The sequence below is a fragment of the Dipodomys merriami genome, unplaced genomic scaffold (genome assembly GCF_024711535.1).
Source record: "Dipodomys merriami isolate MVZ:Mamm:240054 unplaced genomic scaffold, mDipMer1.0.p SCAF_7, whole genome shotgun sequence".
NCBI classification, from domain to species: Eukaryota; Metazoa; Chordata; class Mammalia; order Rodentia; family Heteromyidae; genus Dipodomys; species Dipodomys merriami.
This window is the reverse complement of record NW_027206290.1, coordinates 38,888,711-38,902,156: the sequence shown is the minus strand read 5'-3', so window position 1 is coordinate 38,902,156 and position 13,446 is coordinate 38,888,711. Positions and strand designations below refer to the sequence as shown.

The following is a 13,446-nucleotide window of genomic DNA, read 5'->3' as shown; positions in this document are numbered from 1 at the left end:
TTAGCTGTACCAGTTACTGAAGTATATATGTATGGCAGAGCCCTAATTTCTATTATGATGGTGTCTTTGAGTTGTGAAAGACTAATTGACTAAAAGATAACCTTTTATTTTTACAATAGATGCTTAGAAAATTTAAAGGACTAGTTAATGGGGTGTCTATTTTTCAAAAACACCTTGGGGAAAGGAGCTAAAATAGTGGCTGACATGAGTATTTGGTGTAGTAGATACTATTGACCGTTATTGTGGTTAATCCTCCCAGCAGTCCTGTTTGAGACTTAATTCTCATTTTACAGATAAGGAAACTAAGGTACAGAGAGGTTAAAAGAGAAACTTGCCTAGGGCTATGGGATTTTGTTTGTTTTTGCCTCATTTGTAGTACGTGTTAGTTCCTGAAAAATAAGATTTAAAAAGTGGCTCTCTTAGTGTGAGGCAGTGGTTCTGAAACATTTTGTAATTCTGATGTGTCAGAATTACAAGGCAGGCTTGTTAAATAGTCTCTGAACTTGATTCCCAAAGCTTGTTTCTGCATAGGTCTGGAGTTTCCATTTCTACTAAGCCCTTAGGTAATTTCAGGGTTACCTTAAGTGGAGCTTGGAAGATAGCATTTACAAACACTAGTCCAACAAATATAACATGTTCTTCATTTTAGATGATGTTGAATTTGAAGTATCGTCTGACCGGCGGACTGGGAAACCCATTGCTATTAAACTGGTGAAGATAAAACCAGAAAGCCACCCCGAAGAACGAATGAATGGACAAGTTAGTGTCTTTGATGCTTTGTGTGTGCCTAGGGCCCTGCATTTGCATATCTTTCACATTAGCAAAGGAAGATTTTCCCCTATATCCTCAGTTTGCACGGAAGATAGCTATAGTGTATATAAAGATTACTAGTTTAAAATTACATCAGAAGCACTGGCATTTCTTGACCTGAATTAAAAATATGGTCAGGACAGTTTGGGTTTTTGCACAGACCCTTCAGTCTGTGCTTCCAGGCTGTTTGCTGTGCTGTAGGTTTGGAACTTGGCAGCGTGGCATCCTCTCGTGGATCATGTTGAATGCATCCCTGTGTGTAGGATAGAGGATATTAAATTCAGTTTATATTGCACAGTGCTGCTCCTGAAATGATTAGCAATGGAAATTTTTTTTTTTTTGACTGGTAGGTTGTGTGCGCTGTTCCTCACAACTTAGAGAGTAAATCTCCAGCTGCCCCGGGTCAGAGTCCAACAGGGAGTGTATGCTACGAACGTAATGGGGTAAACTTGTGTATTTTTCTTAAACCTTTGCCTGATCCACCATGTGGTCTATAAGCGTACGTTAAAAATTCAAAGTAGAACACATAAGCAGGTTGATAAAATCAGTTTTAAGTTTGGTTTCTAAGAGGCTTCAAGTGCAGCATAATTTTTTTTTAAGTTTTTTTTTTTTTTTTTTTTTTTTAAGAAAAACATCTATAGGGCTTCCAAGTATGCTAGCTTGCCCAAGTATGACCTTAGTTAGACATTAAGGTAAAATGCTCCTTTCAGTTGTTTTTTTTAGGGGTATGGGAGGGAGTTATTTCTGGTTCCTTTTAAATACTAACTCCGGCTTTTTTGTTTGGAATGCCTTTATATAAAAATTGTCCTTTTAAAATGTAACTGCAGTTTCTGGGCAAACGCTTTTTGAAGCTGGATTGCTGCTCCGCTGTGGACTCACAGAAGTCATCAGCACCATGGAGGGGAAGTGTGTTCATATGAATAAAACAGCTTGTCATAAAGCATATCATTTTAAGAAATTTGGCTTTACACAGCCAGTAGAAGTCTTTAAGTAAATCACAGCATACAGTGCACGTACATCCAGATAGAATGGTAATGGCCACCTGTTCCTTCACAGGAGGTGTTCTACCTAACCTACACCCCTGAAGATGTTGACGGGAATGTTCAGCTGGAGACAGGAGATAAAATAAACTTCGTAATTGATAACAATAAACAGTAAGTTCCTTTCAGATTCTTCCTCTCTAGGTGATTTTGCCATTCTTACATTAAGAAATTTGAAGTGAGATTAAAACCTACCATGCAGATCTGAATCACTTCATGAGGCTTTAAACTTTTATTCATCAGCCGAGGATTTGAGGGTCTCTGAGTGCTCTCTCCCAAGCATTGTTCATTATCAGAACATGGTCCTTTTGCAAGCTGTTTGAGTGGTCAGTGAAGACTTTAGAAACATTGCAGTGCTTTTTATAAATAGTTTTGGAGGATAATGAGAATTCATTGGTGGGGATGGAGGAAATATTGTGGCATATTTAGGGAAATGGTTAAAAGTTGGACAGAGGTAGAGTTGATTGTCTTTATAGGAACTGTGCCATGCTCACAGCAGTCTGAGTGACTAAGAACAAGAAAGTATGATTGTGTAGGCCTTGGGCAGTGGTCTAGCCTTGTGGAGAGTGGAGACTCTAGATCAGAGGTGATCTAGCAGTATAATTGAGAGTTATGAAAGGGGAGGGCCTAACGCAGATAGGCCGAGGGTGATAAGGTAGAGAGATGAAGCTCACTGGGAAAGTACAATCACCAAGTTTAATATAGTTGTCTAGAGAGGTGGTGCTGACATGAAGAATCCCCAAGGCTGTTTTGTTTTGTTTTGTTTCTGGCCTGGCCCACCCTAATGGGGCAAGCCATGTGGAGAAAGATGTCTGGATGGGAATGAATGTTGGATGAGACAGAACACTGAGACTGGTAGCCACTGATGAGCAAAACAAATAGCTATAGAACCATTAACATAAGCAAGCTAATTGGAGCAAAAATCCAGCAATATATTTATTTTAAAATGTGAGAGACTAGAGAAGCAAGAAGAGAGGTAATGTTAGGAATTTGGAGCCAGTCTTAGCAGGCCTGTAAAAGCAGAAGAATTGATAGTTGGAGGCACCCTGGAAAACATAGTCTCAATAAAACAGGAGCGGGGCTGGGAAGGTGGCTCAGTGGTAGAGCACTTGCCTTGCATGCCTGAGGCCCTGGGTTTGATTCCTCAGCACCACATAAGCAAAAAGAAAAAAGCCGGAAGTGGCACTGTTGCTCAAGTGGTAGAGCACTAGCCTTGAGCTGAAGAAGAGCTGAAGGAACAGCGCCCAGGCCCAGAGTTCAGGCCCCAGGATCGGATCCCCCCAAAAAAACCAGGAGCTTATGTTAAAAAACAACCTTACAACTTTGGAGGGCGGGTCAGGGAGGAGTTGGGGAGATGGGGAGGGAAGGGATGGTAGGGGATAAACAAAGGAGGAGGTAACAACACTCGGTAGGAAATGTACTCATTACTCTTGTAATTCACTGTAACTCTTCTGTACAGTATTTTTACAATTAAAAAAAAAACAAAACAAAACAAACGAACAAACACCTAGGAGCTGCAGCTCTGCTCACATAGGCCTGAGTTACATCATCAGCCCCAGAAAACAGACAAAAGTTAAAAAGTTACAGATTGCTAGGCATGCACTTTTCACCGGGACATGGGAAGAAAAGTTCAAGAATCTGTGCGTTATTATTTGCTTTGAGTCATATCTCTTAGAATGCTGAAAAGAATCAAAGTGAGCTGTGGGTGTTAATTTCAGCCTGAGGGCTAAAATATATAGTCGGAAATAGAAAACAAAGGGATAGGACATGCATATGAGCAGGAAGCCACTTTGGGGGCTGGCTGCTTCTATATGTCAAGCATTTATACTGCTTTTCATACATACTACTTTATATTTAATTCTTCACAAGAGAGTTATCCTTAAGTTTTAGAAATGGAGCTGTGGCTCCAGTAGGGTGCCAGCCTTGAGCAAAAAGCCAAGTTCTGAGTTGAAGTCCCAGTACCAGCACACGTGAACTTCCTCTTCTGTAAAGTGTAAATCTTACAAAGTTAGTTAGCTGAATTCACACAACTTTTAAATAGCAAACATTGAAATCATTGCAGGAAGCTGCAAAGGCCCTATTAGGGTTTCTCTGGATTTTGTTAGTGTGTGATGTCCACTTCTAAATGAAGAGTTTAGGAAAATCAGTCGACTACAGCTCTTTAATCATACCAATAGCCCTTGTGTGTCTTTATAGTCTATACTATCTTTAAAACAAAATGAGTTTGTTTTGCTGCTATTCAAAGATTGCATAGTATGAAATGTAGTCTCTTTACTGGATTTCTCTTCTGTGGCAGTGGCATAGCAGTTTCTCCAAAGTCCTTGCTTGTACTCGGGCTTTTATTATTTATTTTATTTTTTGCCAGTCCTGGGGCTTGAACTCAAGGCCTGGGCACTATCCCTGAGCCTCTTTTGTTCAAGGTTAGCACTCTTATCAGTGGAGCCACAGCACCACTTCCAGCTTTTTCTGTTTTGTGGTACTAAAGAATTGAACCCAGGGTTTCATCAGTGCCAGGTAAGCACTCTAGCACTAAACCACATTGCCACCCTCTGCCTTTTTAAAAATGATGTTTAATCAGAAATAATTATTGAGGTAATACTAAATTTAGCATTCATTGATAACAGAGACCCTCATTTTATGTATCATATATACCAGAACCTTAGTGGACAGCATATACCATGCAAATATGTGACATCCTAAAGTTACTGTTTGTCATCTGTGGTACTATTTGCATATTTATTTCAGTTCTTTTGTTTGAAAAGTAGAGTTTGATACACTGTACCGAAGAATAAAGTTTAAACAAAAAAATCTGCTTGGATGCCTGTGGCTCATGCCTGTAATCCTAGCTCCATGGAAGGCTGAGATTGAGAGGGTAGATGTTTGTGGCCAGCCCGGACAGAAAAGTTCTCAAGAATCCTTTGCACACCGTGACTAGGCACAACAGCAACCTGTCATCTCAGTCTACCTAGGTGGTTGAGAGCAGGAGAATTGGAGCTCTGGGCCAGTCTGGGAAGAAATGGAAAGTTTACCTTCTTGGAGAGAAAGGAAAGCTGGACTTGGTCGTGTGCACCAAGTGTGACATGACACCTAAAGTCACAGTCCAGGCCTGAGCCCAGGCAGGAAGCAACAACCTGTCTTAAAAATAACCAGGGCTGGAGGCATGGCTCAGCGGTAGTGTGTCATCATACCTTCACAGCAGATGTGAGGCCTGCGTATAAACAACAGTACTGCCAAGAAAAGAAAAAAACAACAGCACATGAAAAAAGTGATCCAGTATGAAGGCCAAGGAAGTCCTTTGCTTATGATGCCATGTAAAAAAATTAAGATGTTGAAAACTGAAACTTGTTTTTACTCTCTCATGATTCCTAACTGAGCCATGAATTGTTAATTTCTCTTTGGTGTTCTCCCCCAATTTTTTTTTTTTCTAGCACTGGTGCTGTAAGTGCTCGAAACATTATGCTGTTGAAAAAGAAACAAGCCCGTTGTCAGGGAGTAGTTTGTGCCATGAAGGCAAGTACCAACAAATTTGGTTCTTATTGAATATTTTGTTGCTGTTTGTTTATTCCTTTAGGTCTTTATTGCAAATTCAGATTTTTTTTCCTGTCTTCTGCTTTTAAAAAACACATTTTAATGTTAACCTCAAAACTTCATTAAAATTCCTTGGTTGCTAATTCTATGGGTTTTTGTTTGTTTGTTTGTTTGTTTGTGTTATCTATCTTGGGGCTAGAACTCAAGCCCTGGATGATATCCCTGAGCTTTTTTAGCTTAAGGCAAGCCTGTGCTACTTTGAGCCAGGTTCCACTTAATTGGAGATCAGAGTTTCACATACTGTCCTACCCAGGCTGACTGTAAACCAGGATCTTCAGATCTCAACCTTCTGAGTAGCTAGGATTATAGGTGTGAGCCACCAGCACCCAGCTCTGTGTTCTTTTAAATGAGTCTTTCATTAATATTAATATTTGACTGTACCATTTTATCTTGTTTAGACCGCAGTATAATTTTATGAAGCTAATTGATTTCTAACTTGTAATCATAAATGAATATAATGAGTGGTAATAATGTTCTTGGGTTTATTCCATTTTAGGAGGCATTTGGCTTTATTGAAAGAGGTGATGTTGTAAAAGAGATATTCTTTCACTATAGTGAATTTAAAGGTGACCTAGAAACCTTACAGCCTGGAGATGATGTGGAATTCACAATCAAGGACAGAAATGTAAGATAGTTCACTAACAATATCTTTGGCTCTTTGCAATTAGTAATGGGAAACACATAAAATGATGTGGTCCATCCCTTACAACTTAGGGTAAAGAAGTTGCTACAGATGTCAGACTATTGCCTCAAGGAACAGTCATTTTTGAAGACATCAGTATTGAACATTTTGAAGGAACTGTAACCAAAGTTATCCCAAAAGTACCCAGTAAAAACCAGGTAAGTTAACTTTTCCCCAGCATCAGTACAATCAGAATAATGTGGGGAGATACACTGGATCTTTATTCCATTTGATTGATTTGATTTCATGATAAGTGTCTTAATGTATCATTAAGGCTAAAAGAAAATAATGGGTTAGTGATAAGTATTAACTCTAGATCTCTTACCTAGCTTGTAGTGCTTGTTTTGTGTTTTTGTTTGTTTTGGTTTTGGGTTTGGGTTTTTGGTGTTTTGGGGGGGGGGTTGAGGGGGGTGGTCATGGGGCCTGAACTCTGGGCCTGGGTGGGCGTTGTCTCTCAGCTCTTCAGCTCCAGGCTAGCATTCTACCATTTGAGCTACAGCGCCACATCTGGCTTTTTCTGTTTATGTGGTGCTGAGGAACCCCGGGCCTCACACATGCAAGGCAAGCACTCTATCACTGAGCCAACAGCTGTGTGCTTGGTCCTTAACTGCAAAAACAAGGCAGAAACTAGTGAATGATAGATGAATGACTGTTTTAACTGAGTGATAAGAAGAGGCCAGAATAAGCATTGACTAAATCAGTGACAACCTTACAGAACTAAACTGTAGATAGGTACCTGTTTCTTCCTTCTCTGAGCCTTTTCCCCCATTTCTCCTTTTGTCCGGGAGGTACGAAGATGTATAATAGATTCATTTCTGAGGAAATTTGGATTTAAGAACTAAAAGTGCTTCTGCTTAGTGAAATCTGTTGATCACCGTGGTTGTGTGGGGTGACTATCAAATTGGACCAATGTCAGCGCCTTTTCTTCCTCCTTGGAACTGAATTAGAAGTAACATGGATTTGCTCTGTTGTTTTAGGAACTATAGTAGTCTGCTAAAACTGTTTTTCCTTCTTATCAGAATGACCCATTGCCAGGACGAATCAAAGTTGACTTTGTGATTCCTAAAGAACTTCCTTTTGGGGACAAAGATACAAAATCCAAGGTGACTCTGCTGGAAGGTGACCACGTCAGGTTTAATATTTCAACAGACCGACGTGACAAATTAGAACGAGCAACCAACATAGAAGTTCTTTCAAATACATTTCAATTCACTAATGAAGCCAGAGAAATGGTAAGTGTTATATTATTGGATTTATATCTAACTTATACAGTCAGTTTTTAGGTTCAAGTGTGTACTACTAAATTGAAAGCTTTTATAAGACAGTTGCCATCTTAAAATTAGATTAGATTGTTAAGGTGCTAAGAACTACAGATATTTTAGTTCATTTGGATTTCTTGTTTCTCAGTCAGTTATCTTGGAAATAGATGTTAAAAAAGCTTTCAGAGTAAAGATTTAGACAGGATCATTGCTAAGGTATTTGAAATAGTGAAGAGCATTCAGCCCATTATTGTACAAACTGGATTTCTCCAATCAATTCCTTATGATATGTGGTAAACACTAGATTTATTTGTGTATTTGTATGCTTGCTTGAACTCAGGGCCTGTGCTCTGTCTGTTCCTGATGTATGCGCGCGCGTGCGTGCGTGCATGCATGTGTGTTTATTATATCTGTCTGTCCTGGGGCTTGAACTCAGGGCCTGAGTTGTGTTCCTGATCTTTTGTATTTAAAGTTAGTGCTCTACCACTTGAGCTATAACTCTACTTCTTGCTTTTTGAAGAGTCTCAGGGACTTTTCCAGCCCTGGCCAGGCTGGCTTTTTTTTTTTTTTTTTGGTCGGTCGTGGGGCTTGAACTCTGGGCCTGGGCACTGTCCCTCAGCTCTTCAGCTCAAGGCGAGCGCTCTACCACTTGAGCTACAGCGCCACTTCCGGTTTTCTGGTGGTTTATTGGAGATAGGAGTCTCACGGTCTCTCCTGCCCGGGCTGGCTTTGAACCGCGATCCTCAGATCTCAGCCTCCTGAGTAGCTAGGATTACAGGCGTGAGCCACCAGCGCCCGACTCAGGCTGGCTTTTTACTGAGATCCTCCTGAGTACCTAGGATTACAGGCATGAACCACTGATGGCCAGCTCAACCTCCTGAGTACCTAGGATTAAAGGCATGAACCACTGATGGCCAGCTGGGGATTATGCTCTTATTTTAGCTTTTTGCCTGAGACTGGTGAACAGTATGATATATGTTGACAGGTATTCAATGTCAGAATATTTTGTTGATATCATGTTCAAAATTAAAGAATAACCACCTCTGCAATAATACGTAATTAATAGGCAGATTGGTAGTAATTTGTGTTCATTATTTTAACAAACATTGAGTGTCTACCGTGTTTCAGGTACTCTTGGTACAGAGCTGATAGTTCGGGAAAATAAGAGAAAGGGGTTTTATATATTTTCTTTACACATAAGTATGTGTGTGTGTCTGTGTCTGTCTGTCTGTCTTGGGCCACATCTCCACTTCTGCTCTTTAGTGGTTAATTAGAGATAAGAGTCTCAAAGGGGCTGGAATGTGGCTTAGAGGTAGAGTGCTTGCCCAGCATGCCTGAGTCCCTTTGTGGGGGCTGTAAGGAGCTGGACCAGCTCTGGTTCTGCTATCAGAGGCTGCTACCACATTTCATCCTTCTGGGCCTCAGCCTCCCTGCTGAGCATGGTCTGAGACAAACCTAGAGTGCTTGCCTGGCATGCATGAACCCTGGGTTCCATTCTTCAGGACCACATAACACAGAAAAGGCCAGAAGTGGCACTGTGGCTCAAGGGGTAGAGCGCTAGCCTTGAGCAAAAGAAACTCAGGGACAGTGCCCAGGCCCTGAGTTCAATTCCCAGGACTGGGAGGGTGTGGGGGGAATCTCAAACTTTGCTGCCCAGCCTGGCTTTGAACCATGATCCTTAGAACTCAGCCTCTTGAATAGCTAAGATTACAGGTGTAAGGCATGGTGCCCAGCTTCATACTTAAATTGTAAGTCCTTCCAGTGTGCCTGAACTCAAAATCAATTTTGAGGTAGACTCAAGAATTGCCATTGACTTGTGAACTGTTTATCAGTAAGTATTTGAAATCTGAATGAACCTTAGAAATTGCTTCATTGAAGCAGTGAGCTTGTATTTAAGTGAAAAAAAGTATATAAAATGTAGATTCAGCATTCTGGTTGTTAAGAGCCATCCTTATGAATTTAACTTGAAGGTCCTTCCAAACTTGAATGTTGATTTACCAAGTTTCACAACCAGTGAGAATGTTCCTTGTGTTTCAGGGTGTGATCGCTGCCATGCGAGATGGTTTTGGTTTCATTAAGTGTGTGGACCGTGATGCTCGTATGTTCTTCCACTTCAGTGAGATTCTAGATGGAAACCAGCTCCATATTGCAGATGAAGTCGAGTTTACTGTGGTTCCTGTAAGTGGTGCTGGAGAGAAGGGCAGGGGGTTCATAATGTGCTGGGGAGAACCGGTGGGGGGGTTATGATGTGCTGGGGAGAACGGGCAGGGGGGGGTTATGATGTTTCCTTTGTCAGCTCAAACTTAACTTTGTTTTCTCATTTGTAGGATATGCTCTCTGCCCAAAGAAATCATGCTGTTAGGATTAAAAAACTTCCCAAGGGCACGGTTTCATTCCATTCCCATTCAGATCATCGGTGTCTGGGCACTGTAGAAAAAGAAGCTACTTTTTCTAATCCAAAAACCACTAGCCCAAATAAAGGCAAAGAGAAGGTAAATTTTACGCATTCAGACTGCTTTTAGGATGCCTTGTTCTCCTGGTTACAGACACACACACTGTAGTGGAATATTGTGGTAATAATTCCCTATAATATTAAAATTCATCATTAAACATTATCAGCATTAATCAGAGCAAAGTTGCTTAGCTTTCCCATCATTGATACTTCAGAATTGCTAATTCTTCTCTCGGAGGAGTCTTTGGCTAGGATTAAGTAGCATTTCAGGGCTCCCAAAAATCCATTTCATAGTCATTAGTTGATGGGCGAGAGGTTTTACAAGGCTGTTAACTATGTGCAAAAATTTTATTCTCAGGCAATAGTTTATTCACCTTCTAGTTAGCCCTCTTACCCTCTCAAATCCACTAACTTAAAAACTAAGTTGTGAAGGCATAGCTCAAACCTTAGTACCTTAGACTTGGCATTTAGTTTTGATAGAACTAAAATAAAATATTTTGATGGAAAGAAATCAATTTCCTAGAACTGATGATGTGAACATTTTTTTCTTTTCTATAACCATTTAAAAATTCAAAGTATGTTATGATTGGTTACAAGAGAATGTTTCATGTTTAATTGTAATATTTGTCTCCTATCATTTTCTTTCCTTTCAATCATAATAATGATTTACACACACAAACACCCAAAAAAAAGAATTGTTAATTTTTTGCCACAGAAAGTGGGGTGTTTAATAGTATTCTTGGTTTCCACTTTTTCCATTTTGGCAACTGGCAGTTTTGCCTGATGTGGCTAAATAGCCTTTGAGAGGTAAAAATCTACCCTGATTGGGGACCAAAGTATGGAGTACTTACTTATTTCTATGAAGCAGTTAAAATCTCCAATTGGGTGGACTAAGTTTGTCACATTTGAGTTCCATTATTGAAAAATACACTATATAGGAAACAAAGATGTATATACATTGCAATGTATATGAAAACAGTATAAGGAAGCTCATTGAAAGCTTCTGACCTAGGAACTTAGGGCAGATGGGGAAAGAAAAGGGTGGGGCCATGAAGGGGGTGGGGGATGAACTATGAGCACCTGAACAAGCAGCAGTCAAGCTTTGCAAGTTGTTTTAGGGAGGGGCGGGAGGAGGGAAGAGAGAGGTTAGAACACATTGTAAGCCTGTCATGAGAATTGCACAGTGAATATCACTAACAAACACCAAAATGCATGTATGTGCACAAGCCAGTCCTAGCACTTGAACTCAGGGCTAGGCGAGCTAATTTTAATTTTGCTCAAGGCTGTTGGTCTACCACTTGAACCATAGCTTCACTTCCCACTTTTTTTTTTTTTGGTACTTAATTGGAGATAAGAGCCTTTCAGGCTTTCTTGCCCCAGATAGCTTCAAATCATTATCCTCAGATCTCAGTCCTCCTGAAAAGCTAGGATTAAAGGCATGAGCCACCAGCACCCAGCCATACATTAATTTTGTGTTTGTTTGCTTCTGATCTTGGGGCTTGAACTCTGGGCCTAGGTACTGTCCCTAAGCCTCTTTTTGCTCAAGGCTAGTGCTGTACCACTAGTGCCACAGAATCACTTCCAGCTTTTTCTGAGTAATTAATTGCCATAATAGTCTCATGGGCTTTTCTGCCCTGGCTGGCTTCAAACTGTGATTCTTAGATCTCAGCCTCCTGAGTAGCTAAGATTACAGGCATGAGCCATCAGTGCCCAGCTAAATTTTTTTTTAATATATAGTTTTGCAGGTCTAGATGAAAATAAAAGATACAAAATAGAAATCTTACAATTAAAAATCAAGGGAGAGGGGCTGAGAATGGTTTTTTTTTAATATTTTTAACAAATGTTTTATTCTTTTTTTTTTTTTTTTGGTCAGTTGTGGGGCCTGAAAGCTGGGCCTGGGCACTGTCCCTCACCTCTTCAGCTGAAGGCTAGCACTCTGCCATTTGTGCGTCAGCCCCACTTCCAGCTTTTTCTGCTTATGTGGTGCTGAGGAATCGAACCCAGGGCCTCATGCATGTAAGGCAAGCACTCCACCACTGAGCCACCTTCCCAGCCCCTGAGAATGGTTTTTAAAGTTTAGGGTTTCTTTAGAAAGTAGCAGCTAAGGGGCTGGGAAGGTGGCTCAGTGATAGAGTGCTTGCCTTGCATGCTCAAGGCCCTGGGTTCGATTCCTCAGCACCACATAAGCAAAAAGAAAAAACTGGAAGTGGTGCTGTGGCTCAAGTGGTAGAACCCTAGCCTTAAGCTGAGGGACAGCACCCAGGCTCAGAGTTCAGGCTCCACGACCAGACTCTAAAAGAAAAAAAAAAGTAGCAGCTAACTAGTTATGACAAGAAGATGGTGGTTTAATTTTTGGTTTGGATGAAGACAAGTAGGGGAAAAGATGAGAAATCAGGTTGTATCTAGGTTAGGAGTTATTACTCCTGAATTGAGACCTAGCTCTCTGGATTTTTTTTTTTTTTTTAAGATTTTCTGTTGGAGAATGGTATCAGGTGCATACCTTGTAAAAAGAATAGTACTGGTCTGAAGCCTATCAAGATGTGGATGAATAACAAAGATGATGAGAATTAGGAAATGGCCAATGAAAGGTAGATGATGTAGACACAGACAGACACTGCATATTGACAAGCAAGAACTACTAGAATAGTAGACAGTATAATGACTGAGGCCAAACGCTGTACTTAGGCCTATCATAATCCTAGCCACTCCAGTAGACTGAGACCCAGGTACTCTCAATTCCTAGCCAGCCAAGGCAGAAAATTGCACAAGATCCCATCTCAATAACCAACAAAAAACCAGTCTTAACAGTGTGGTTCAATAGTAGAATAGCAACCCCGTGTTACAGTTAGCCAAGTAAGCTCAAGGCCCTGAGTTCAAATCTTAGTGCAGGCAGGCAGTTGATTAGACTAATAGACAAGCATCTTAGGAACAATTGTACAGACTTTGCTTTGGTCAAGTTTTATTGAACTTCCTAAGACTTAAGTGAGGGAAGAAGTAATTATATGGATGTTTTTGCTATAACCAGTTTGATAGTACAAAATGCCTAGTAAGCTGTATATATTAATAAATTATTATATAAGCAGTTACTGGAGAGTGTAAATTGAAAAGGGGAAGGGAATTGTCTTTGCATATGTAAGAGTTGGGAATGCTGTCCGAAGCTTAGGAAGGAAATCAGATCAATGATATGGACCTCACCCCATAGAAATGGGACAATTTCTACAGTCACTGGTCTATTGTCTTTCTATATGATGCAACTGAACTTTTTAAGTGTTACTGTAGAAAATATTGGTACGTCATAACTTAGTCACCTTTGTGTCATGTGCTTTGAATTGTAGATATGACAAGTTCTCATGGGTTGGTAAATTATGTGTTGACAGTAAAAAAAACTCTGTACTGTAGGTACTACTGTATAGATAATAAAGAATGAGAGTCCCTCATTGGCAGGACCCAGGGACATCGCATTGAGCTAGTCTGGAATATAGCACAACCACCTTTCATTTGTGTGATTGATCTTGTTACTGTTTAGAGAGCCCTACAAAAAGAGTTTCTGTTGCTCGGCCATTTCATTGACTCAGAAATCTCTTTAAGATTCCTTAGTTGCTTTTTTAGATTACA

General features: G+C 40.3%; 1 protein-coding gene across 4 annotated transcripts in view; it reads left to right on the top strand.

The window, feature by feature from the left end:
* Positions 1 to 13,446, top strand: part of Csde1 (cold shock domain containing E1) — a 42,196-nt gene that overhangs the window by 17,191 nt on the left and 11,559 nt on the right. For 3 of the 4 annotated variants that reach the window (XM_070006401.1, XM_070006405.1, XM_070006404.1), the window contains 9 exons: positions 650 to 759; positions 1,161 to 1,253; positions 1,867 to 1,964; positions 5,279 to 5,360; positions 5,935 to 6,063; positions 6,153 to 6,278; positions 7,140 to 7,352; positions 9,417 to 9,557; positions 9,707 to 9,871. In XM_070006401.1, the coding sequence (XP_069862502.1) occupies positions 650 to 759; positions 1,161 to 1,253; positions 1,867 to 1,964; positions 5,279 to 5,360; positions 5,935 to 6,063; positions 6,153 to 6,278; positions 7,140 to 7,352; positions 9,417 to 9,557; positions 9,707 to 9,871 (1,157 nt within the window). The remainder of the gene's footprint in view (positions 1 to 649; positions 760 to 1,160; positions 1,254 to 1,866; positions 1,965 to 5,278; positions 5,361 to 5,934; positions 6,064 to 6,152; positions 6,279 to 7,139; positions 7,353 to 9,416; positions 9,558 to 9,706; positions 9,872 to 13,446) is intronic. The other variant, XM_070006402.1, reaches the window with a different exon arrangement.